Here is a 27,397-nt window from a genome sequence, read left to right as displayed (position 1 = left end):
GGAATTTTTATCCGGCGTCATCGGATTTCTCTGCCGCCTCCTGATGAGGATCAGTTTTATACTGTGCATCGTTTTAATATCAACATAGACATTGTCTTTTATGGTCGGACATTCAAGATTTATGACTGTGATACATTCACAAAAAACTTTTTGAAGAAAATAGGAGTCAAATTAAACCCCCCGGGACAGTGTCCAGAAGATCCTTACCTGAAGACACAGAGAGAGGTAAGTTGATTCATCCATGAACTCTTATTTTCAAGATGAGAATCCCTTCAAAGTCAGTAAAGGGTATTGGTACTCCTGATGCAGATGTGAAAGAACTTTGGGGGCCATGGTCACTGGAGTTGTCCTGTTTTCCTCTGGGCTGGAGGGAAGGCTGGGTGTTGGCTTCGGTGCAGGAGATGCTCACTTTCTGCCCCTGCCCCCACTTCTCTCCACGGAGAGTCTCCCTTCCAGGCAGTAGGAGTCTTCAGCGAGCTGCCCAGATGGGATGGTTTCTTAGAGCCCGTGATTGGCTTTGTGGTCACTGACAGTGAAAGAGTTGGGTCCACACTTTCCTGGCTTTTCTTTTCCCATTTTAGTTGCCTAACTCTGGGAAAATCTTTGCTCCTGTGCTACCGATTTACTGAACCCTTTGGGTACGCCTTTTTCCTTCTTCCTTGGGACTCCCAGCTCCCTTTATGGTATTATCAGACGCAGAGGTGTTCAGGAGTGAGGAAGGCCGTGATTTCGACATACTCCTATGATGACAGGATGCTTGTTTTCGAAGGCTGACCCCAGCTAGTGTAGGGAGGAAAGAATCAGTGTTAGTAGTGTTACTGTAGTCTTTCCAAAGTTTTTTTTTAATGATCCCCTGGCCCAAATTTTATGTTTTACAGAGAAATCTGAATATCCAAAAGGGCAAGTGTCACGTGGAAGGTCACATACCTCACCCATCTTCTTGCTGGGCCTTGAACTCAAATCTCTTGCTTCTTATCCTGATTTTCATTCTTGTCATTTGTTTCTCTTCTTATTGAAGTATGATTATATACAGTAAAATACACCAAAATTAAGTATACAGTTTGATGGGTCTTAACAAATGCATACACCCATGTAATCCACATCCGAAATCATGGTATAGATTTCCATCCCCCCAGAAAGTTCCCGCATGCCTTTTTCCAATCTGTCCTTCTCCCCACCCAGGGATGAGCACAGTTCTCATTTCTGTCCCTATAGATTAGTCTCATTTTTATTGTTTCTAAAACTTGTAATTAACTTCTTTGCAGAAAGATAACATAAAATGTAGAATAAAAAATCTCCTTTGATTCTGCTTTGATCTCTTGTTAAAAGCTGCATGTAGGATTATTCATCTATTCCTGCCCCCTAGCCCCAGCAGAATTACCCTCTAACGCTGTAGGCATACAACCCTCCTGAGAAATATATATTGTTGATCCTGGAATATCTAAGGTGAAATCCCTGTGGCGTTATACTTGTGTGTATTGGCATGCAAGGAGATTTATGGTTTGGGTTCATTTCTGCTTTTTCCAAATGCCCTAGAAGAAGGAGTCTAGATAAATACAAAAGTCTTTAGAACCAGAAGAGAGAACCTAAAAGAAATGGATCTATATGATTTACCACCCTTTTCATCTGGCTACACTCATTCACTAACAGCTGGTATTATATGATAGTGATTGTGAATGATGATGCATTATATGAAATACTTAGAACACTGTGTTATCTCATAAGTTTATAAGGAAAAAAATCTTTTGTTCCAGGAATCAGGAATAAATACCAAGAACAGCCAAGAAATGTTTTAAATAATTTCCTTTCAGATTGGGAGAATTGTTTTAGCATTTATTCCCTCAGGGAGAAAGCTCTTCAATAAATATAGAAATCTGTGGAAAATGAGTTTAGTAAGAGGCTTTTATATTGACTTTAATGCATTTACTTCTCCAATGTTTGCTGCCTTGAAATGTAAAGTTAAAATTAAACAATTTAACTTGAACTGAAAAGAGCCTTGATGGTATATAATCAATAATGCATTTCTTAGAGGCCTTCTAATGCCAAAGAAAGATTTTTCAATCGTTGACAGTAGAGATCTCGTAATTTCATTTAAATATCAAGGATAAGACTGAAGAGCCTCTGGAAAGGCCATCATGTCTCCCCCACTGTCTTGGGATAAAGTCTGCACCTAGACTGCCCTGGACAGATACAAAATTTTGAGAACTTACAAGTAAGATTACATAACCCGATATGGGACTACATCTCCCTTGCTAGTGAGCACTTCCTTATATAACCATCCTATTAGGCTACATTAGATAGAATGGGAGCGGTTTGCTCCAAGACAGGGCTGAGACTCTGCAAATAGAGGAGTTGGGCTGAGAAGACTGCCGAGCTAGTGCTTCCTGATTTGGGGGCCAGAGCCCGCGCAGTAGTTCTGTACAGATTGGGAAGTTCTCCATTTGCTCTGCTCCTGTTTCCATGGCCTTTCAGATCTTCACTATCTAAAGCTTTTGAGCAAAATAAAACTGTGAATATATTTCTTCTCTTTCACCTTCACAAAAATCTTTGGATGAGTAAGAAGCATATACAGATATGAATTTTCAGTGAAAAGAATTTTTTGGTTGAAATATAATTAACATAGACTTGGATGTACAAATCTTAAGCATACCCGTTGACAAGTTTTTAAAAATGTATACAATTTAGTAACCAACACGAAAATCAAGATAGAGAATATTTCCATCACCCCAGAGAGTTCCCTTGTCACCCTTTCCAGTCAGTCCTCTCCCCAGAGGCAATAACTGTTCTAATTTCTGTCACCATATATTAGTTTTGTCTGTTCTTAAACAAGAATTTTAAGTCTTTGAGAAAAGTCAGTTTTCAAAAACATTATAGAAGTATATTTTAGTGTGTTAAAATAATAACGAAAGGCTTCCTAATACTTGAGTGTCTGTATTTCTAAGGTTGAAACTGGTTATATATGCATATCATGTATGTTGTTAGTTGAAATTTTAAAAAATGTCACTGAATAGTCTATAGAAAAGATGCGTTTATATTCTTTGATTGCTTGCATCCCAGAAGCAACTATGGAAAAACTTCCACTCTCATTAACCTTTTCTCCATTGGCAGAAGCTAGACTGCATGGAGCCCTTACGTCCCTATCAGTCCTTCGACGCTCTGAAACAGTTCCTTGAGTATGATAGGAAGGTTTTGCGTTTCTTCTGCCTGTGGGACGACTCAGGCTCAGTGTTTGGGGACCATAGAGAACTCATCCTGCATTACTTTCTGTCTGATGATACCATCGAAATCAAAGGAGTATTGCCACATAACTCAGGAAGAGATGCTACGTCATTGTTCCTCCAGAGGAGAAAGGTACCTAAGGTGAGCAATGGACTGCTTTCCGAGTTTGCTTGTGGGCTGAAGACTCTAGTCACTCAGTGTCTGGAATGTCATGTGTTATGACTGTGTGATGACAAGTCACCATGTATTAGTGCAAGTGTTTAGAAAACTTTCACTTTGTGCCCTCTATTAATGTACATCTATGAAAGTAATACAGAGGATATGACAAATTGGAGTTGGAATATTCAGGGCTTGAGGCAAGTAAAGGAAAAATGTCAAATGCAAGAGAACTACCTATTCATCATTGAGTTCACTATGAGTCTTATGAAGGTAAATGACTCTCTAGTAAAAGGATTGCTCGTGGCCTTGGGCAGGGCACTGGCCTCTGGCCTCTGTAGCCTACTGAGGAGATCCCATTGTATTGGTCTGGGTTGTGAATACACACACACACACAAGCGCACACACACACACACACAGGAGTGACTCTTCTGAGAGTAGCCACCAGTCAGCAACTAGCCACTGGTTAGCAACAGTGAGAGCTTTTGCATTTTTACTATTAAAAAAGAGTTGTCCAAGTGATTTCTACACATGTTTATGGCCATTTGAGAGCTAATGTAACCTGGGTGCAGCAGAAATGGCACAGAGACAGAAGACCTGGGTTAGAATTGTGAGTCTGCCACTTAACAGCTATGTGACCTTGGGCAAGTCATTAACCTCTCTGAGCATGTTTCCCTATCTCTAAAGTGCAGTTAACTAGGCTTCCCTCCTGAGATAACTGTAAAGACTGAATGAGATAATATAGTAAAAAGCATTATCTAAGGACCTATAGGACACGTGAAAGTATCAAGGCTTATTCGCAGCTCTATGTTATATTTTATTTCTTATTTGGATAAAGTATTTTGAAACTTAATTCTTAGTGCTACTGAAAAGATTACTGTAATGCTCATTTCTGATGCAAACAACCACTGGTTATTTGCTTATCATAGGAGACTCTTCCAGATTCTCTGAGTCTCCTGCCAGAAGTCCTGCTGTGTTGCTTCTTGGGGCGGGGGCAGGATTTGTCCCAGAGTGAACTCTGGGCGTATGCACAGCAGGTGGCCAGGAGGTGCCAGGGAAGCCTGTTTTTAGAATGGCTTTGAAAAATAGGCTAAATATAAAATAATAATGACATACCTGACATTTGCAGTGTTCCTTGACATCACTTGCTTCATTTATTCGTTCATTCAACAAATACTTAGTAAGTGTCAGCTGTGTGCCAGCTCTGGGGTTACAGTGAGAAAGAAAATGGATAAAATCCTGCTTTGTGGAGCTTCCATTCTCAGGAGAGATACAGTAGCAGTGGGTGTTCCCTTGACACTCACAGCATCCTTTGAGAAAGCAAGGAGTAAGTACTGTTGTTGCGGTTAGATGACACAACTGAAGTTCTGAGAAGATAAATGCCTGGCCCCCTGTCCTGTAGCTAGGAAGCAGCGAAGAGAGAGTTTGCATCTAAAAGTACTGTTGTTTCTTTGTTACGTGGCTTACTGACACCCCACACATCATAAGTTCACACATTGAAACGTAAACATTTTATATCACATGGATCTGGCATGATTCAGATTTCTCATGTGTATGGGATAAACGGATCACTATCAATTTCTATAAGTTAGTTCAGATATTTCCTGCCTGGACCACCTCCAGTGCGGGTGGAACTGAGGAGTGCCCTCCTTGGCTTGCTCCGGGCCACAGTTTCTGTTAGAGGCTGACTGCACTCCATTGCCAACGAGTGCGTCCTTGCTCAGGATCAGGCAGGGTGCTAAGCAAGTAAAGAAGGCAAGGCAGGGTTTCTCCATCAGGGCGTTTTGGAGTTTAAAGATGACTCTGCCGACGAAGTGATTAGAGAGCAACAAAAAGTGGTTTAACCCTGAGGTCGGTGCTACGGAAGTTTGAATTGGGGACAGGCCAGTAGGATGGGAGAGGTCAGGGGGAAAGATGGGACTTTATCAGGGCCTTGAAGGAGGGGGAGAGTGTAGACCAGCCTTCAGCGGGTGGGGAAGCATGGGGAAAGGTGGCTGGAGTCTGTGTCCTGTCTTCCTCGGGATGGCAGAGAAGAACCATACTGTGCCTCTTCCCGCTTGAGTCCCTCAACAGGAGCATGTTTGTGTTTAGAGGCCATCCACTACGTCTTGATTTGATTTTTATCTTCCAGTATGGCCCCCCTGGAGTCTATCAACCAGGCCAGATAACAGACCGGACAGTTCTCAATGTAGATGGTGGCTTGTCAGAGAACCGAGTGTATGGCTGTCTGTTGGATAAATACAAGGTAAGTCACGTTTTATTACTGTTTCCAGTGTGACTTCCCTGGAACCTGGAATGTGGGGTGAGTTACGTGTTCTGCTTCTGGGAGATTGATTGTGAATGAAATCGATGAGTATATAAATGTATGTGTCGCAGTGCTGTTTATCAATAATAAACATGCTTAAGTGCATGTATAAATATATGCATCGCACTGCCATTTGGTAGCACTGCATTGCTAAAAGAATGTTTTAAAATGTTAATATTGAGCGGTTGTCTTTTGATTTGATTTAAACATTTTGGTTATGAATGATATAATTGATTTTTTAAAATTTCTTTTTCCCTTTGGGGGTGGATGCCAATGTCTTTGGTGGGTCTGTGGTGTCAATGTCACGTTCCTTTGTTTTAATTAGCTAGGAAAAGTAGACCAAGAGTTTTACAAAGATAGTGACCTGTCCATAGGAACCGCCATCAATGTGTGGGGAAGGAAAGTGCTCCTTTGTGACTGTGATGAATTCATGAAGACTTATTGTAAGACTAAATATGGAATTGGTAAGTGAAACATCTGTCAGTTAGAAAATAATATTTAAAACTTAGAGTCTTTGTTCCCTAGTTAGGCTTGATCTGACTTTTGAGTTTCAAATTCTAAGCTCATAATAGCTACCGTTTATTGAGCATTTGCTAACTGCTGGGCATCTGTTGTCTTATTTATTCCTAACAACAATTCTAGAAGGGTAGGCTCATTATCCCCATTTTAGAGGTGAAGAAACTATGGCGTACAAGGGGCTTACTTGCCGAAGGTCATGCAGCAAGTAAAGGGTGAGCCAAGACTTGAACTTGTCTGCCTGATGCCAAAGGCTTCCATTTGCCCGTATAGCCCCCTGCCTCACTAGAGTATGGGGGCAATGCTTTGGTTAAGCAACTGAAATGGAAATCCAAACACTTTTCTTTTCACTGAATTCTTGCTTACCACAGAGGATATACTTATTTGAGCTCTCTGGGGAATTGTGCCAATCTGCTCTACCTTTCCTGGTGAGGCTTAGCCAGGCTTCCACCTTCTCTCTTCTTAGATATCCATTCCATTCAGATCAGGTTAGCGCAGTTCAGAATGAAAACCAGTGATTTATTAAGCACCTACCACATGCAGGTCATTGCAGTAGACAGAGGAGCTGCAGAGTTGTGTAAGGAGTTTCTAGGCTTGAAGGGGAGCAGAGACCTACTGCATGTTACACGGTGTTATAAGAGTCACAGAAGCAGGTGGAGGATCTGAGGTGAAACCTGAAAAACAAGCCCCTCCATTTGTTAAACCTGCCGGCCAGCTCTTCCCTCACCTGGGCCCTCTACCCCAGGCTCCAGGTACCTACCGGTGCTTGGCGAAGTGGGGTGGTGGAAGTTGCCAACCTCCCAGACTGGGGTTTGGAGCTCTGATGGGGGATGTTTACCCCTCTCTGAACCTTGGAGTATTCCTATGAGCTCACTTCCTGAGCGATGAGTTGGAAGCCAGAAGCAACCACAGCTTCCTAAAAGACAAGGTGCTTTGTCTTTAGAATGAGACGAGGCCCACCTTACGTGTCTTGGTGTCCCCACTGTGTCGTATTCCTGGCCTCCTGGGAATCTTTATATTATGGGAGAAGGCACACAGCATACAAAGGGGCTGGAATGAAAAAGAATTTCAATTTCCCTCCTCTGTGCATTAAGGGAGCTTGTTCCACAGCATCTGCGTGCCAGATTAGTCAAAATGGAGCCAAATTGGTGGCCTCTTCTTATATTATTTTCTAAAATTAGTCCTATTTAGTGGACACAGTTGAGCATATTTGTTTTAGGGCCTGAGGACAAGAAGCTGCCAGGAATGTGCAGGTAGTGGCTGCTGTAGAGAAGCTGCTAGTGACCCTTAGATATTTGGGAAGGATAGTTTGCTTTTTAATAAATGTAAGTGCCTGTTCAGAATCAGCAAGTCTTCAGTGTAGACTTGGAAAATTTTAAAAAATGATATATATATGAAATGAGTCACTGAAGACATTTACCTGTGTCCTACTGAAAGATTGCCTTAATTTAAAGGACGTGGTAAAGGTTCAAAACATCATATGATCCCTTAAATAGCAAGTCCAACATTCGGTTGATGTTTGTCTGTCAGCTTGATTTTGAGAATATAAAGGTCGCGTTTGGGAAAATGAACGTTAATGCTGGAGAGACACGGGACGCTGTTAGTCTTTTAACGGGTTTGCGGGGAACTTTCAGAGGCAGAGTAAATCCACCGGTGCGCTCCAAATCTAGCCATCCTCGGCATTTATCAGCTTCAAATGCCCTATGGTCCATTTCAGTTGAGCCCTAGTGCTTAATTTCTTTCTGCTCACTTCTTTTGCTCACTCTATAGACTTACTGTAATACGTTAAAAAAGTCATTTGTGCCTTTAAAGCTAATATAACGTGAGCATTATGCATTTAAACAGAAAATTATGCAAATGCAAAATTATGATGCATTTTATAGTCATGCTGACTTTTTATATTTCTCATAACATATGTTAAAATACCCCATTTAACAGACACTATTATTACACAACATTTCTTGAGTAACAGCAGTGTACTTAATGTAACTAATGACTGGAAATTATATCCATGATTCAGGGTGGAGGGGAGTGAATCAATATTCTCTGATAATCTTTACATTTGCTTTTCCTGACTTTTGGTAACATTAAATTAATAGACTTAATGTTACTTAGATACAGTTATTTCTGACATTTTAATTTTTTTGTAACTTATCTGGTTGTAAAAATTCATGAGACTGACCAAGTTTTATACATTATATTTTGGTAGCCTTGAAGCCCAAACCAGGACAAAGTCCTGGCAATAACTGTGGTCACATTTCCTTCCTTGTCAGTAATTGTGGTCTCCACAGGAAGGAGCTGACAACTGCCAATGACACAGCTAGGGACCTAGGAAGCCAGGGGGAAATTTCTAATGCAGTATACAGCCTGGGTGCTTCAGTACCTTCTCTTACCTAATGCTGCCCCAACATATTTTGGGGGAGAAAAAATGGCAGACAGACTAAGAGATGGAGTTGGCCACAGTCCCAAGAGTTGTGCACGAGTAAGCTTTCTATTATGTGGAAGCAGAGGGCTTGATAGAATTCCAAGAGATATATGTAACCCCTGCATGAAACCCAATCTGACTCCTAAAAAGATGAGATTGTTTTGTGTATTTAAGGATTCTAAAGAGAAGGCAACTTCTTCCACAAAACAGTCCAGTGTGAGTCCCCCACTAGGCAGCTCGGCCATCCCGCTGGCCCTGGCTTGTCTGCCGGGGCGGGAGCTTGTCAGTCCCTCATTATTTCATGTGCATGAACACGGACTGGCAGATGGAGGCCTGTCGGACTTTCCTGTAGCCTGAAGGTTGGAAAAGGCTCCAGGGGCTCTAGCAGGTGTTTCTTTCACTGAAGAGACAGGGATTTGAATGTAAACTGTTCTTACCTAGAATTCCTGCCTTGGGTTATTATTTCTTTGTCTATAAGAGGACTTTCTTATTATCGATTCTTAGTGGTTGGGACAGCCAAACTAGTAATAAGACCATTCATTCGCATTGTTCTCGAATGCTTATTAGGCTATACCAACATTAAGGATAAGCAAAAAACTTAAAGCACCTTTAATTTTGTGGAGTTGTTTATGGCCGCCTCTGAAGTCTTGGTGTTAGAAGCAGCAGGCATCCAAGATGAGAGTCTAATGATCATTTGAGCAAATTAGCCATCCCAAGGTGCAGCGACAGAGGTAGAATTTGCTTCTAGTCTCTCCACGTGGCTTTGATAGAGCTAACAATTTCACCTTTTTTTTTTTAACCTCTCCTATGAAGTGAAGAGGGTTGTGGATTAGATGATTTCTAAGGGTTTTCTAGCTAGAGCTAGAAAATTATGTGATTCACTAATTATTTGACCCAAAAATGAACGTCCCACCAAAATCATTTGACCTGGGTATTGGGTACAAGCATAGGTGGATTTACCTTGAAGTTAATGAAGCTTAAGCTTTAGGGTTCTTTCTTTGCAGGGGCCCCACTCCAAGGCCCTGGGCCTAATTTTGTCTTAATTATTTGATATTTTTAGTCTTAAAGAGCTTCTCCCAAATTATATAAGCTTTAAACCTGGGTCCATATCTGGGTTACTAGTACATCAGAGATGAACTTCGATGAAGGCTCTTTCCAGAATCATTTCCAAATGAGATGATGAATCGTAAATCACTGTGAAGGAGCATTAAGACATATCCTTTAAAAAAATCTATCACCTCTCGGTAAATTTGTTGCAATCTGGTCAGTGTGGATGAACATTCAATATATATGTTTTTACAAGTCTTTTGGAATTAGAGGAATCAGACTATTTGAAAGACAGATGTGTCTCAGGATCCATCAGAGTGTCAGTTTAAGGAGATATTTGGGAAGATGCTTTGTAAAAAAAAAAAAGGTATACTTTTTCATTAAATATTTTTTTAACACCTAAAACATGCAGGATGCTGGGGTGATGGAAAACCAAAGACAGAAAGTTATTCAGGTGCGAGTTCAAACCTTTGTGAATATACGCAATTACCCAGAAAAATGAGATCTTCAGTCAGGGTATCCAAAAAGACTGGGTTGTTAAAAAAGTCAGACATGGTGGAGTGGAACAGTTCTCAGCATTTATACACTAGATGGCACTGTGGGTGCAGAGGAAAGCTCTAAATTGATTCTTTTGTTACTTAAATCTGTGGCAAAAATTATGTAGTTGAGAAAACAACACTGTGTTATAAAACCTGTAATTTTGGGGGGAGGTGTAGAATGCATTCTTAATTACTGTGAGATTCAATATGTGTCCTCTTTTGGTTAGGCTGCGTAGATTAGTATATAGAGTTGTATGCGGATGTCCCCTGTTAGAAGAAACCAATCATGCCCCAATTTTCTAATAATCATGTAGAGCTCTCCCTGCAATCCCTATGGTCCTTTTCCTAAAATGAAGGTACCAGTTAGTGAGTGGTGTGTTTCATGTAACAATTAGCAATGAAAGGGTCTACTGTAATTCTGCCTAATTCCAAGATTTGAACTTTCCTCTTTATTACCAAAGCTTCTCTTTAATTGCCACAAAAATAGCAATAGGAGAGGCTCACCAGTCACTTCCGTACTGGCAGTCTGGCTGCCCCCTTTCACTGAGTCAGTGAGAAAGATTTGATGGCATTCTCTTTGCCAATATGTCTTCTGTAAGCAGTTTCTGTTAGGATGGAACAATACTCTTTTGGGGATTATGCTTGAAGAGATTTCACACAAAGGCTGTTAGGAAGTCTAAGTAAATGTGAAAGTTGAAAATGTTTTCAAATCAGAGTTAGAAACAGCCTCAAACCCTTAGCCTTTTGATCAATCAGTACAAAAAAAACCTCCCTCAATTTTAAGAGTTAGGTTGCCTTGGATGACAAATTGATGTGAGAGGTATGCACTAAATCTGTACTCTTCCTTCTATTAGAACTCTGGCAATGGAAAAGGAAATCTTTGCTTATGTGAACCTCCTTTCACGCACTAATGGAAACGCCTATGGGATAGTCAACCTTGGGGAAGAGGTAGAAATTAGATTCCATGGGTGGTTTCGTTTTGTTGCTTTGTTTTGTTTTGTTTTAAGAAAGACCCTGACATCTTCTTGTCCATTTGTGGTGTGACAAACTCAGGTGACTGGGATGTGTTGAGTCAATGTATTATTTGCTTTGGAGAACACACTTGCTTCTCAGAGACTGTACAGCCTCACAAATGAGTACCAACAGCTCCTAGGCTATTATAAATATGTCTCTCCTTCTTCACAGATGACAAACGAATAAAGAAAGTCAACAGTATTTACCACTTACAACTCCCTTTGAGAGTAGGCAGTGGCTGTTTTAAAGCTTTTGTTCGTTTGTTTGGTTTTGGTTTTAGTCCTTATTTATTTATTTATTTATTTATTTTTGCTTCATCACATTTCAGTACGATTGCAGTCTTTACTTGGGCAATAACAGAAGCACCCTGGAGTGGTGGTTGGTGAGAAGAAGTTTTGTTTTTGTTTTTGATCTAGACAGTGAAGTGTCATGGCCTGGAGCTGAGTTGGAAGAAAGGGGGAGAGGGTTTAAAAAGTGGGCACAAGAGGAGGGGACATCAGATGGGGAAGGTAAAGCAAAACACTTAGGAGTCAGTCCTGTTTGGAAAGGAATTTGATTACTGACTGTTGACTAAAGATAAGACAGGGCTACATTACAGGTTAAAACATGGCATGGGTGGCATAAAGTTCCAAGTTTGAATTTTCCTATCATTGGAAAAATCAGGGAAGAACAAAAAATATTCTGAATTGGGGATGCGACGACAAAAGATAAATGTTTACTTGTTCGACACAGTCTCTTTTTTTTCTTCCTTTTGAACCAATGGCAACTATTGAGTGAGTTTTGTGGTTTTTGTAAACACGATTGAAACCTACCCTCCCAGGATTTTGCTGTGTTTTGTTTGAAAGAGTTTAAAATAGTCTACAAAGATCTCCATGTTCATCTTGAAAACATAACAAACCTTTCAAAACAGCCATAATCAGGGCAAAAAAAAATATTGATGTTTCATCTGCCTTTGTTTTGTTATAGAGAACTTTACCTCGATTTCATGCAAGGCCCCATCTCCTCCAAATATAGAAAGGAAATTTCCACGTTACACCGGCTTTGGTTCTGAAGAGGATTCTCTCTGCTCCTGCAGAGGCCTCGTGCCCACACCTCATCAGAGGAACGTCATGGAAAATGACAGGTGCTTGAGGGAACCACTGTTTTAGTCTGATCTTTCCCAAATGTGTTCAGGGTTTATAACATTGTCCTCATGACAAAACAGATGACACTTAATTTGTCTGATTTCAAGTCCAGGGACATGTTGTTATACCTTTTTAACGAAGTTGATTAATATGTAAGTATTAACAGGTTCTTACTTCAGTGGTTATTTTATTTTTTTCCAGCTTTTCGAGAAATAATTGACATATAACATTGTATAAGTTTAAGGCATGCAACATAATGATTTGATATATGTATGTATTGAAAAATGATCATCACAATAAGATTAGTTAACATTCATCATTCTCACATATAGTTTTTTTTCTTGTGATGAGAACTTTTAAGATTTACTCTCTCAGAAACTTACAAATATACATTAGCACTAACTCTAGTTATCATGTTGTATGTTATGTTCCCAGAACTTATTTATCTTATAGCTGGAAGTTAGTACCTTTTGGTCACCTTCACCCAATTCTCCCCTGCTCCGCACACCTCTGGCAATCACCAGTCTGATCTCTGTTTCTATGAATTTGGTTTTTGTAGATTCCACATAATCTACATATAAGTGAGATCATACAGTATTTGTCTTTCTCTGTCTGACTTATTTTACTTAGCATAATATCCTCAAGGTCCATCCATGCCGTCGCAGATGTCAGGATTTCTTTCTTTTCTATGGCTGAATAATATTTCATTGTGTGTATGTATCTTATATAAATATAGATATATGTATACACACACACACACACATATATATGCTTTTATTTATCCATTCATCTGTCAGTAGACACTTAGATTGTTTCTCTCTTTCAGCTATTGCAAATAATACTGCATTGAACATGGGGGTGCAGATATCTTTTGGGGACAGTGATTTCATTTCCTTTGCATATATATCCAAAAGTGAAATTGCTGGATGATATGGTAGTTCTATTTTTAGTTTTTTGAGGACCCTCCATACTGTTCTCCACAGTGACTGCACCAATTTACATCCCCACCAACAGTGCACAAGGGGTTCCCTTTTCTCCACACCCTCACGTTGAGTGGTTATTTTAATGTGTCATCTGGAAGCTACTAAAGCCATATTATCCACAATCTATATTGCCTTTCCATGTATATGTGTATATATATGCCTTTCCATATATATATCTCCTCAAGATGGTCCCTAAGAAATGGTATAGAGTAGGGGTCAGCAAACTTTTTCTTAAAGGGTCAGGTAGCAAATATTTTCTGCTTTGCAGACCATGCGGCCTCTGTCACAACCACTTAGCTCTGTCATTGTAGCATGAAAACAGCCACAGACAATATGTAACTACACTCCGATAAAACTGTTTATGGACACTGACATTTGAATTTCATATGATTTTTACATATCACAAAATATTATTCTTTCGATTGTTTTCAATCGTTTAAAAATATAAAAATCATTCTTTGCTCATAGGCCATACCAAAACAGGTGACTGGCTGTATTTGGCCCATAGGCTGTAGTGCTTCAGTGATTTGTAAGTGTTTTTTAGCATGTTATTTGGCAACTAACGTGGTTTTAATTTGAGAGATTTGGTTGAGTTCAGTAACCATAGCTTGCTCGTGTGGTGGAATATGATTTCAAAAGGTGGACTTTCAGAAGTGTTCCTAATATATATGAGGAAAAATCTGCCTCTGAGTCATGTGTATAGCTGTGAGCACTGCCCATGGCTGCTTTTTGCTTCTTCAGAGAATGGAGGCCCTGGAGAAAGAAGTCAGGGGGGAAGAGTGGTGGGAAAATGTTGCAGATGCTTGAATAGGATGCGGGCTAAACACCGAAGTCCTGGCATGAGGGAAATAGTGGGTCAGGAGAACCTGTGGAGAAAAATGATAAAGGGAACATGGAGTAAGAGCAGGAGGAGGAGAAGAACAAGACAGCACCCTGAATTTGATAAAATTTAATAGCATCAGATACCGTTGTAGAATATTTTGAGGTGGAGAGAATAGTTTTGCTCTAACTGTAAACGTGGTGAAAATATGTTACGAATTGTGTAGAATGTCTAAAAGGCTGCCTTTGCCCTGCCACGATGTCCTTTAAGAAATAATCTTTTATTTGTAAGGACTTGGGAATTTTGTTTTTAAGTTTCAGAGTTGATGCTACTCAAGGTGTGGCCTCCACACTGGTTAGAAATACAAATTCCCGTGCTTCACCCCAGACCTATCGAGGCCCAATCTCTGTGCGTGGGGCCTGGTACTGTGTTGTAACAAGACTTCCAGGGGGTTCTGGTGATGGGCACCAGGGTTTGAGAACCACTGATTTCGATCATATAAGAGGGACACCAACTCATACTCCATCCTCCCTTATAGGTAGCAGTGTTTACAGTGAAGTTCGAGGGCGGGACTTTTGATGGATACTTTTCACTAACTGCTGTTTTGAAGGACAGCCACCAAAGGAGGTGGGCAGAAAGAATGTCCCTATTGTAAAAGGAGAGAGAATTTTTCTTATAAGTAAACAGGATGAAACACGATCCAGTGTGTTACTTCTGGAATCCAGGGGGAAAAGAGTTCCTTGTAGGTAGTTGCCTTAGTCTCTCTTTCTGTCTGCACCATGTCAACTTGCCCACAGAGCACTGACTGTAGACAGCATTCCACGTTCTTGTCATGCTGTTGTGGCCAGAGGATGGTGGTACAGGCACGAATGGGTCTAATTTCTTTTCTTTCTGTCCACTGCTTGTTCTGTGCCAGGAATACACTTCCCTCAAGCTCCTCCCACACAGTGACCTTGTTTCCATAGAAACTGGCACATTCAGCTGGAGACTTATACATGAGTTTGAATAACCCAAGGTTTTAAAACCGTGAGAACCTAAGGAAGATGATCTCACAAAGCATACAAAGAACAGTTTCTTAATGCAAATAAATAAACCGTGAATTGAGACGTGCAATAGTACATGACATATATTGATTATATATATATTGCTATTAAAAATGTACTGGCTGCTTATTGTTGTATGAGGTTAATGGTGATCTACTGTGAGTCATTGGAGGAGATAGTTTCAAATTAAAGCGTATGAGGTTTTTGATGGAATGAAGACCTTTTTTGTCTGGGTAAAAATTCACTGTGGTGGCCTGCTGGGCAGATTTTCTAGTCTGACTTGGGAAAACCAGAAGAATATCTTTCTCACTGCACCTGGCTGAATTAGGTACTTTGTTCTCTGTGTGCTCACAATACTCTGCTGATCATACCTCTAACAATATTACTAATAAAAAGCAGTTTATGGTTATGGTATGCTAACTACAATACTTGATCTCATTTAATCCTCAAAACAACCTCATAAAGTCGGTAATATTATTGTACCCATTCTTCACATGAGGAAATTGAGGCTCTGAGAGGCTATACGATTTGCCCAAGCTCATACAGCTAATTTTTAGTTGAGGTAGGATTTGAACACAGGGAAGTCTGGCTCCTAGAGTTCGCCTTTCTTGCCCCAGAATCTGTACTTATCACAGTGTGTGGCAATTACTTGTTTATATCGAGACCAAGCACTCCTTGAGGGCAGGGACTGGCTTTATTGCTTCTCTTAGAGTTAGAACAGTGTTGGCTATGTACTTGGGGTTCAATAGATATTCTGTCCGTAAGAGGACGAATGATGAATAAGTGAGTAAATAGAATGAACATTCACCCTTTTAGTTCTTAATGATGGTTAGAAGAGACGGATGACTTCCTACCAGGAAGGCTATTATCCCAGACTTGTGCTATTCATAATCATATAGCATCTAAAAATTCACGGTTTAATCTTAATCTCTGACTTGTTTCAGATATTGTTCATCTGTTGTCTCCATCAGTCATTTTTTTTCCTCTTTAAACAAGTTTTCCCCATCAATAATAATAAGCCTTCATGTCTCTTCTAACCATAAGACTATAGCTATAGCTATCTTTAGGGTCCTCAGCAGGTATGTAGCCCTGGGTGAGCCATTCATTTTCTTAGTCAGCAAATAGTTACTGAGTACCCACTATGTGCCGAGCACTGATCTTGGGACACATCAGTGAACAAAACAGATACAAAGCCCTGCCCTCATAGAACTTACATTCTAGCTGGGGAGGCAGATAGTAAACAATTAAGGAAATACATAAGTACATTCTGTAGTATATAGAAGGTCTTAAAGTGCCATGGAAAAAATAAAGAAGGTAGCTATGAAAAGAATAAAGGGGACTTGGAATGTGGGCCTGAAGAGCACCCCTGGTTTCAATTTTAAGCAGTGTTGTCTGGATGGACTTTACTGAGGAGAGGAAACATGTTCTAGGCAGAAGGAACAGTCAGTGTAAAGACCCTGAGCAAGGAGCAGGCTTGGGATGCACAAGGAACAGGCAGGAGGCTGACAAGGATAGAACAGATGAGTAATGGGCAGAGTAGACAGATTAAGAGAAGTCATGGGCGATCAGATAACATAGGGCCTTGCAGACCATTGTCAGGATTCTTTTGACTTCAAGTGATAAGGCGACTCATTGGGAGATTTGAGCAGAAGAAGAGTGACTTGATCTGATTTACATATTAAAAGAATGACTGCAGATGCAGTGTTGAGCAAAGACTGTAGAAGGGCAATGGTGGAAGTAAAGACCAGTTAAGAGGCTACTGCAGTAGTCCAAGAGAAAAGTTATGATGGCTTCATGAGGGCGAGTACCATGAAAATGATGAGATATAGCAGATTCTGGAAATATTTTGAAGGTTGTGCCAATAGGATTTCCTGGCAGATTGGATATGAGGTGTGAAAGAAGAGAGGAGATACAGATGACTCCCAAGATTTCTCCAACTAGAAAGATGGAGTTGCCATGTAGTGAGACGGGAAAGACTATAGTTAGAGTAGGTTTGGGGCAAGAGCAGAAGTTCAGTTTTGGAACAAGTTAAGTTTGAGATGTCAGATGTCAAGTAGAGATGTTAAGTTGGCCATTGGATATACGAGTCTGGGTTCCGGGAGAGAGGTCTGAGCTAGAGATAGAACTTTGGAAATCATCAGCATGTAGGTAGTATTTAAAGCCTGAGACTAGAGGAGATCACCAAAGGAGTGAATATACACAGAGAAGTGGATGACCAAGTTATTCCTTGTTATCCCCAGGACACCCCAAATAAAGAGATTGAGGAAAAGAAGAGGAGCCAGCAAAGGATACTGAAAAGGAATAAGCAAGGAGGTAGGAGCAAAACCAAGAGAAAATACAGGATCCTGGAAGCCAAGTGAAGCAGGAATGTCATGGAAGAAGGAGTGATCATTTGTACCAACTGCTGCTGATTGGTCAAGTTAGACGCAAAAATGGAATTGGAAGTCCATTGGAATTGGCATTGTGGAGATAGATCATTGTTGACCTTGACAAGGGTAGTTTAGGTAGAGCTAACCTAATGGAAGTGGATTTAAGAGAGAATGGGAGAAGAAGTCAAGACAGTGATTATAGATAACTCTGGGCTGTGTGTAGAAAAAGTTAAGACATGGCTGGACCTAGGAATTTATCATTTGTTTTGAGACAACGGTATTCACTAAACACATTTTAAAAAACCAGTCAAGAATACAAGTCTGTACAGTGCTAAATTGGGTGCCACGCATAATGGTCGGTGCAGGAGGCGTGAATAGGTGGTCAGCTGGGTGGGCAGCCATGGTCAAAGAGAGCTCTACTGATTGGGGCCCAAATGGATGGACAGGACTCTGGACAGGCATAGGACAGGATGAGGGTGTACCCTGGGGGAGGGGATGACACCAAGCGAAGGCCTGGAAGTAGAAACAAGCACAGTGTGGGGCACTAAGTGAAGTGGCTTGTGTGACTTGAGTAGAGAGTGTGTCATTGGCAGTCATGACAAATAGCTGTATGTGTAGGTATTTGAACCTGACTATCAATGGCCCAGGAAGCCAGATTGAGCAGTATAGGTGGTATGATCAGAAGCAGGGAAAATGCTAAAATTTTTTTGAGTGCTGGGCATATTGTGATAAAAAGAGTGTTTAGAAAAGTTTGATGACTAGCTTATTAGCCAAGCAAATGTCTGAAGCTACTTGCAAGTGTTTTTCAAAGTGTGCTCTGGGGATGACTTCATCAGAATCTCCTGGGGAGCTTATTAAAAATGCAGGTTTCTGGAGCTGCAAGCTACCTACTGAATCCATACCTCTGGGGGTAGGACTCTGGATTCTGTATATTTAACAAGCTCCCAGGTGACTTCCATACATGACAAAGTTTGTGAATGACTGGTCTAAAGATTTTGTTTGAGTAGATTATATTCCTGATTGATAAGCTGTCCAGAACACTAGAATTAGGTTAAAAAAAAAGGGCATATTAAACATGAAAAATCCATACTTAACATACACTCTTATACATTTATGTAAGTTCTAAGAAGCTAAATTTGCAGTTGTATTCATTTGGCCTGACATTAGACCTCATTCAGTTGTTTGAATGATGTTTCAGGCATCTGTAAAAGTATGGGTCTTTCATGAGAGGGGATTACCAAATCTGTTTGTTACTTTTAAATCCAGTTATGTACCAGAGAAGATGGTTGAGAAGGTATAGCTGCCCTCCTCCCCTATGCTGTATGAGGTCTGCCTGACGCCTGGGAAACTAGGGACTAAGAAAACAGCTATGGAGATCTGGCTGTTTTGCCAGGGCTGCCCTGGGGGTAGCCTTCCAGATTGCTACTTCCCATCTCAGTTGAGGCCTCAAGCTGTGAATCATGGCGCCATGCTTTTTCAGCCCTCCTTCCCTGGACAATCAAAGAAAGGAGCAGAGAAAAGCACCTTCTGCCTCTGCAAATCACAAATAAGTGTTCTTGTTTGTTTGTTTTTAAATCAGTGTGATCACAAGGAAAGAATGAATTTCAGCGTACGAGACTGAAAGTGAGGACCTCTCTGCTTAGAGTTGTGACAGGGAAGGGATGAAGTACATGGTTTATTTTACTCTCTGCCTCCTTGGGGTAATGATTTTGATTATCGGAGACCTCCCAAAGGGTTCAGTATTTGTCATGAGGTCCACCTTTCACTAGCTGATATCCACAGACATGCTTCTGCTGGCAGACCATAAATAAATTTCTTCCAAGACCAGGCAATCAATTTTGGGAACTTCTGATTCTAGAACTCAATCCCATCTTCATTCTTCTAGACTATTCACGCACAGAATTCTAAGTGCAAATTCCAATCTATACGGATCTTATAAAAACTTTCTACAAACATTTGAGCACTTAGAATGTAAAAAATGTTGTCTTAGGCAATGATTAATAAGATGCAGTCCTTGCTTTCAGAAAACAGACTTGTAAGTAATGGTGACTTATGATACGGGTGATAAGTGTTATGAAAGGCAGATCTATCATGTTTAATATAGCATTTGAAAGGGAAAAGGTAAATTTTCCCTTGAAGGGAGTTAGGGGGCTGCTGGGGAACTGGGAGAGTGACTCAGCGAGGAGACAATGTGGGGTTTGAAGAAAGAAGAGGAATGGGCATGAGAAAGTGGGCAGTGCAATGGGGAGGTGGCTCTAGGCACCAGCAGAGCACAGCCTCTGGCCTACTCAGGCAGTGAGGCCCAGGTGCTGTGCTTCTTTTGCTGACATGATTGTGATTGTTGACCAGCCTCGTGAGTAGGGAACAACCATGTAATGCAGATGGTTTGAGCAGTGTGTTTATGACATCTGTTTTGGGTACATTTTCCCAATGTGTTACCCTGGACATCAAAAGAATAAGAGATATTTTAATAAACTGAGAAAATGCCTCTGCATATAGATTTAGAGCCTTAGTAAGAAGATGGTAGAACTTTTTCAACCTCTGAGAGTTTATGCTACTATCTTAAAACCATAGTGCGCCTGGGGGATGGGAGGTGGGTGAAATGGGTAAAGGGGGTCAAAGGTACAAACTTCCAGTTATAAAATAAATAAGTCACGGGGTTGTAATGTATAGCATGATGACTATAGTTAATAATACTATAGTTCGTATTTCAAAGTTGCTGAGAGAATAGATCTTAAAAGCTATCATGACAAGAAAAAAATTTTTGTGACTAAGTGTGGTGACGGGTATTAACTAGACTTATTGTGGTGATCATTTCACAATATATACAAATATCAGATCATTGTGTTGTATACCTGAAGCTAATATAATGTTATATGTCAATTACATCTCAATAAAAAAACATAGCATACCTTTTGCAGGTTTTTTTACACGCATAATATGTGGAAGATTACTTGTATAATGCTATAACCCTCGTTTTTCTTCCATTTAGCTACAGCAACATAAGCAATACACTCCGTTTTTTTTGCAAAACTAATCACACACAAATGTGCCGATGTGGAAGGGACGTTTGCTATTTCATATTTTCTCAGTGATGACACAATTTCAGTGTTTGAACCTATGGAGAGGAATTCAGGTAAGAGACATACATCTCATAGCAGTTTCCTCAGAATAATTAACTGTCTCTTCATGTTGAAAGGGACTGTGGTCTGATTTTTATAGCCTAGATGATCTAAGAGAGTGGCTTTCATTTTTTTTTTTTAACCACTAAAGTTCATTTTACAAAGATCTCTTAAATGCGAACCCAGACATATAAAACGATAAAAGAGGAACAGTTTTGGTTGGCTCAGGACTGGGGGACTTGGGACATCTCCTTTTGGACACTCTCCCTACTTCCTCCGTGGCCTCTGAGGCACCTCTGTGGAATCCAGCGGCTTCAAAATCATGGTCTGGCTACCACCAGTTCCATGCGCAGCTAGCAAGACAAGAAGAACTGTGTATTCTTGATAGTACCACGTACGAAATTTTTGTCTAGCTCTAGGACGAGAATCCCAGATTAACAAATTTAATCTTCAGAGTCTATTTCCCTCTGGCTGTTGAGGCTGCTGCCAAGGTTCCAGCTGCAGGACCCACGGAGTGCCTCTCTGCAGTAGACTGATAGGATGGCCATTGCTGAAGAGAGCCATTGATTTTGACTTAACAAATTATGGAACTGTAGGGCTCTCTTCTTTGTCCCAACATGTTCAACATTTTTATCTGTGCCAAAGACACACGTTTGAGAAGAATAATCAATGGTGTGCTGGTTAACCGGCTCTCTGAAAAAATTTTAAAAGCTCTATTTTGTACTGTTTGTCAATTTCCATGATGCAAGTACCCAAACCATGGCCAATTTCAAGCAACCAACAGTTTTAACAACTGGCTTGCAAAATCCCTTGAAAATTTAACAACCAGCCCTTATGAGCTGGTATGAGCCACTCAGCACATCAATGAATAATGAATAATTTGTATAACTAAGTCAAGGTCCACGGTGATTTGAATAATGAATCAAATCTTAGAATAATATGAAATCAAATAGGGATGAATATAAAGTCATGCTCTTGAAGGTCAAAAAATCAACTCTCTACATCTAGAATGGGGACGATATGGCCAAACCAATTGCAGAATTCATAAAACAGAAAGGGTGACGGCAGTCAACTATAAGCTTGCTGGTAATAATAGCAGTCCTGATTGAGTACCTACTATTATACTTAGAAGACCTTTATGAGGTTACGTTTTGTGTTAGTTCAGGTCCTCCAAGAGGCAAACCCCAAGATGAGATTAAATGTGCAAGAGATTTATTAGGGGAAATGCTGGTGAGGGAAAATGTGGCAGGAGCCAGAAGAGGCCAGGAGAGCCATCAGACTGCAGGGCATGTCTGATTCCTGTGAAGGACAGAGGAAAGGGAAAAAGGGGAAGGTGAAAAGGGAATGGTGACTGCAGTGAAACTCTGAGAAAGTTTTGCCAAGGCTGACTGGGAGTCCTGGGGCCAAAGTCACCAGTCGGAGGAGCTCCCATCTTGCAGGAATGGGCCTGCCTTAGTATCCCTGCCTTGCTCAGTCGTGTGTTGGCAGCCGCCTCTGGGAAGCGTGACCTCGGCACAAATCTGGGGATGGATTTCAGAACATAGCAGTTGGAGCCTTCTGTCAACTTTGTTCCCCACAGCAGGCAATCTGAGAAGTACATTTTCATGGCCCCCCACAAATATTATTCCCATTTACCAATGAGAACTCAGAGGGGTTCAGAGAGGTTAAATGACTCCTAAAGATCATCCAGCAAGCAAGTGACAGAGCCAGGAGGGACTCCAGCTCTGTTTGGCTGCAAAGGCTATGTCTTTCCACCACCCCTGGTTTCTGCAAGTGGTAGGAGTGTGATGAAGCTGATCCCCAAAGCTCATCTGGTCTCAGCTTTGAAGATTTCAGTTCATTTTCGGTTAGAAGGTAATGGAGTCCCACATTCAACTCTGCTCACTGCTTTCCAAGAGCTCAAAAACCAAATAATACCCAGAAAAGAGCAGAGGAAATGGTGAGAATTCTGGAAAGTAAGAAAAATGAGGCATCGCTAAAAGAAGCAAATATATTTTGCCTGTAGAAAAAAAGAGTTCAGGGGACTCCCGTAGTTAATCTTCAAATAATTAAGTAAGCTCCTTTCCGGAAATAGTGCGTCTTACATTTCATCTGTATGTCACCAGAAGTATAAGGACAAATAGGTGGAGATAAGCTCAGGTGAGAAATTTTCTACCTGGTACTGTTCAGGCAGGCTCTAAAGATGTTCCTGATGTCCCAGTTTCCAGGATGCTGCTGGGCATATAGCAAGTCCTCGCTAAGTGTTTATTTGAGTGTTTGGACTGGGGCGAGAAAAGAAAAGGCTGGAATGCCATGCCACTTTTCTTCTTTACACACTCATCTAGGAAGTCTCATTTCTTCACCCACTGCCTCATTCTTCCCTTAAGTACTATACACAGTATGAGTTCACAAGTTCACAGCTAAGTTGTATGGTCTGTGTTTGAGCATGAAGTAACTCTAAAGGCAAGTTGTACTGTTCTTTTTTTTTTTTAAGTCATTTATTTAATTTGTTTGATTTTTGGCTGCGTTAGGTCTTCCTTGCTGCACGTGGGGTTTTTCTCTGGTTGCAGCAAGCAGGGGCTACTCTTCGTTGCGATGCACAGGCTTCTCATTGCTGTGGCTTCTCTTGTTGCAGAGCACGGGCTCTAGGCGTGCGGGCTTCAGTAGTTGTGGCACACGGGCTCAGTCGTTGTGACTCGCGGGCTCTAGAGCGCAGGCTCAGTAGTTGTGGCGCACGGGCTTAGTTGCTCCACGGCATGTGGGATCTTCCCGGACCAGGGCTCGAACCCGTGTCCCCTGCATTGGCAGGCGGATTGTTAACCACTGCGCCACCAGGGAAGCCCTGTACGGTTCTTTTAAGAACAAGACCTACTCATTAACTTTTTTTTCTATAGGGAATACTGGTGGGATGTTCTTAAAAAGAATTCGTGTTAAGAAGCCTGGACAAGAAGTCTTTAAAAGTAAACTCTCAGAATATATCAAGGCTGAGGAGCTATATGTTGGAGCCAAAGTGAACGTGAATGGCTACCTATTTCTTTTGGTCAGTGCTGATGTGTATACCTTAAACTACATGGAGAGGAATTCAGATAAGGTGAACTCACTTGGTATAATTCTTGACTCACCTCTCAGCACTCTGCAGTCTGTGTTTTTCTTACTGCAGGCCTTTTCTTCTTCATCTCGCCACCAGTTTTACATTGTGCTTTCACACATGTGGGCATGAATAATGGATCTGCACGACTTGGCCACAGGTCCCGTCACAGAGGCCAGGGCCTGGTCTCCTCTGTTTATATGCTGGGTTTTCCACTGCCCAGCATCATGGATGCCAGGCACAGGCAGGAGGCAGGCCCAAGGTTGAATCAAGTTTCCTGGGTTTTCTGCTGACACTAACAATGTTTTCAGAAAAAAATTCAGCAATGATCGGAAAGGAAGACAATCTGGTACCACACACTGTGCTGTCCCAGTTAATTGGCACAGGCCTGCAGAGAAGGCCAAGACCTAAACAAACAGAAACCCCAAGGGAACCTGATAGTTGCTGGGATTGCAGCTTCCCATAACAGGAGGCACCTGAGGCCTAAATGGGAATCCAAGGACAAATTGGCAACAGTGAGCGCCAAGAGTTTTTTCATTTGCAATAGTATGGCACGTGGGTACTATCACTAAAAGTTCCATTATGGCAGTGCCGTTCAGTAAAAATAACATGTTGACAAAATCTTGATTTTTAAGTGTGGACTAGTCCTGTGTGCAAACACGTATATTTCAGAACCATTGCCTACTATTGAAGAATCTATCTAGAAATGATGTATTTAAAAAGTCTGCCTGAAAATAATAATATTTATGTGCCATTTATATAGATATAGTACCAATTCCGTTTCGTTTATATGTAAAATGCTCGGGGTAAGTTGCTAAGATCAGTCTCCCTGTGTATAGCACGTTACCCGGATCAGTTTGGGTCCTCTGAGAAGCAGATACCAAGACAGACTTAGACATGCGAGAGATGTCTTGGGGGAAATGCGTATGAAGGATAAAGGGGGAGGGAACAGGAGTAGGTGGGGAGACTGGGATGTCGGTCTGATCCCTGAGAAAGGAGAGGGAAGGAAGAAGAATGGGGTGGGAAGAGCATCAGACACAGCATAGCTCTGAGAAAGTCTGCACCAGACCAATGGGGAGCCCTGGAGCAAACTAGCTATCAAAGAAATCCCATGTCAGGCAGGAATGGCCCAGCTCTGGTGCCTCCTTTCTGCTCAGTCACTGGATGGTAAGAGTCTGGGGAGAGTGTGGCCTCCGCGGGGTCTCTGCGAGCTGCAGCGCTGCAGTGATCACGAAGGTGCAGCAGCTGGGGGCTGTCCGCTAACAGTGCTCTTCTCTGCGTGGTCCCTCTTGAGGGCAGGCCTGGGCAGCGCCCTCTGGGGCTGCCACACCATCTCTTCATTTGCAGCGTTAGGAACTTGGGTTAGCGTGACACCAAGAGCCGGTAGCTCTTCAAAAGCACTGAAGTCAGGTGAGAGACTCAATAGTAGGGCAGTTAGATTCCTGGAGACCAGCAGGCTTGGCTAGGAAACCTGACTCCTTAAAAGCTGAGGGGCCTTAGACGTGTATCTTCCCTGAGCTTTGTTTTCCACATCTGTAAAATGGGAGTACCAACAGTGCCTATTTCAGAGAGTTACTATGAAGATTGGATGCGAAAATGTTTTAAGTGCTTAGCTCTGTGTGCCCCATAGCAAGCTCAGTCGGTGTACAATTTACAATAGCTATTGTAACTAGAGCTCCATTTGCAAACACAGTGCAAACCTGTACTTTATTATAAAAAATGTATAGCATGAATACACACACACAGACAGACACACACACACATATATATCATGTATATATGAGACATAAAGGGCTCTTCTCCTTTCAGAAAGATAAAAGCAGGGTAGGACATTATCTAGTATCAGCATCCCAAGTGAAAACTGCATTATCTTAAAACTACCCTTAACAAAGACATTCTAAGCAGAGAAAGATTAATATCAGTCCGAAGAGTCTTTTCAAAAGAGCTAATAGATCCTATCATGGAAACAGATTAAAGGAAATGCAAAAAAGGGAGGGAATGCCTCCCCCTTCCCGGGGCAGAGATGAACTTTATTCTAAGTTACCATCAATGTTTTTCTTTTTGTATTTAGTCTTCTCCTTTTCTAGTTCTTCGCTCTAGTTATTTACAAGCTTATGCTTTAGTGGACTGAATAAGAAGTATTCTTACAGAGTCAGAAGCCAAATCACAGTGTAGGAGACAGGAACTGGGGGCTGCCTGGAGAGTGAGTGTAAGGGGACTGCAGTGCGTGTATCACCTGGTGGCTGACAGTTCTGGGGGCGCACTCTAAAGATCTGGGGAAGATGGGGGTCCATTTATTCAATTTTGAATCCCCATGCTCTCCATTAGGGTCTCCCAACATGTTGGGTCAATGTCCAAGGGTTAAAGGGAGGAGGCTGAGGTCGGAGTAGTGGTTCTTTTCTGATTCCTGTGGCGCACTGTCCCTTAAGTGCATTTCTCTCAGATCTGGCCCTGTGCTAATGTCGCTTCTTGTCCTAGAGCCATAGCTGAAGAAATCTGGTCATGTCTTCTCTGTGTTGGTCTCTATGGAAAGACATAGCCAGCTAAGTCAAGGTTCACAGTCTGAAGTCTCTTTGCTGGCCACCAGGAAGATTGGACTCCCTATCTTAAATACCTTTCTCTTCTCCTTTCCAGTTTCTTATGAGCAACATTGAACTTGCCCTACAAAAGATAAAACAAGAAGAATCACAATCCAGAGATCTCAAGCAGGTGTTTACAGCTGCTGATTGCATGCACACGAAGATGGTGGCTTATAATACATTCAGGTAAGCCATATTCTGCCAGCAGTCATCTGTTTTCTCCTCAGGATTGTCCAAAGAACAGAAAGAACAATTTCTTCCCTAGTGTTTCTTTCTTCATTAATTCCCTACATACTTTTTTTTTTTACTAGGAATTGGTATTTCTTTACATTCGTATTACTTTGTGGTCAAGTTTTGCCCATTTCTAGTAAATTTTATGCATTTGCATATAAAAGAAGTTCCTAGGGGAGAACAGAGAGGCAAAGGCATAGTAAGTCAGTTGGGCACATTGTCTTATGAATCATGCGGGGCATTGAAGGATCAGGGGAATGCCAGGAAGGCTGCATCTGAATGAGAAAGGCTGAAAGCAGTGCAGCTAAGAGCACCCCTCTGAAATCTGAGGAATCTAGGAGGGACATCTCCTTAGGAATGCGATCCAGTTGGAAAAGATAGTGGAACGTTCGGCAATTATCAGAGGAAAGGTGCTGTGTATGCATCTGTGTGTATGTGCGCTCACACGCGTATGTATTTTGAAAGACACAAAAATGTAGAAATCAAGGGGAAAATATATGACAGAGGTTAGAAGTATTATAAGAAATCATGAACAATAAAGATTTTCTCTAAGGTTAAGCTGAATTCTAGGACTGTCCAGTGACTGACCTAGGCAAATTTCCAAACAGCAGAAACACAGGGAAATTCAAATTCAGGGTCTGGTACAATTGTGAGACTTCTTAGCCTGAAAACAAAGTGAATGGAGCGTTCAGGAGAATGTAAATTAAATCACAGATGGAGGACAAAGGGGACTTTCTCTTTAGGCTGAGAATGCTGGCTCCTAAAAACAATAGTGGCTGAAAGCTACATAGGAAACTCAGCTTGATACAGTCAAGATGTGGCTGAGAAATGAAGACGT

At 41.4% G+C, this 27,397-nt stretch overlaps 1 protein-coding gene across 1 annotated transcript in view; it reads left to right on the top strand.

Moving 5' to 3' along the window:
- The window catches only part of EFHC2 (EF-hand domain containing 2), a 200,406-nt gene that overhangs the window by 92,265 nt on the left and 80,744 nt on the right, over positions 1-27,397 (top strand). The window contains 9 exon segments of the mRNA XM_049704873.1: positions 2-225; positions 3,109-3,360; positions 5,507-5,620; positions 6,006-6,144; positions 12,188-12,344; positions 20,553-20,580; positions 20,582-20,696; positions 23,556-23,752; positions 26,384-26,514. Coding sequence (XP_049560830.1) covers positions 2-225; positions 3,109-3,360; positions 5,507-5,620; positions 6,006-6,144; positions 12,188-12,344; positions 20,553-20,580; positions 20,582-20,696; positions 23,556-23,752; positions 26,384-26,514 — 1,357 coding nt within the window.

Source organism: Orcinus orca, chromosome X (genome assembly GCF_937001465.1).
Source record: "Orcinus orca chromosome X, mOrcOrc1.1, whole genome shotgun sequence".
In the NCBI taxonomy this organism is placed as follows: Eukaryota; Metazoa; Chordata; class Mammalia; order Artiodactyla; family Delphinidae; genus Orcinus; species Orcinus orca.
Note: the sequence above shows the minus strand (reverse complement) of the source record. Positions and strands in the feature narration are given on the sequence as shown.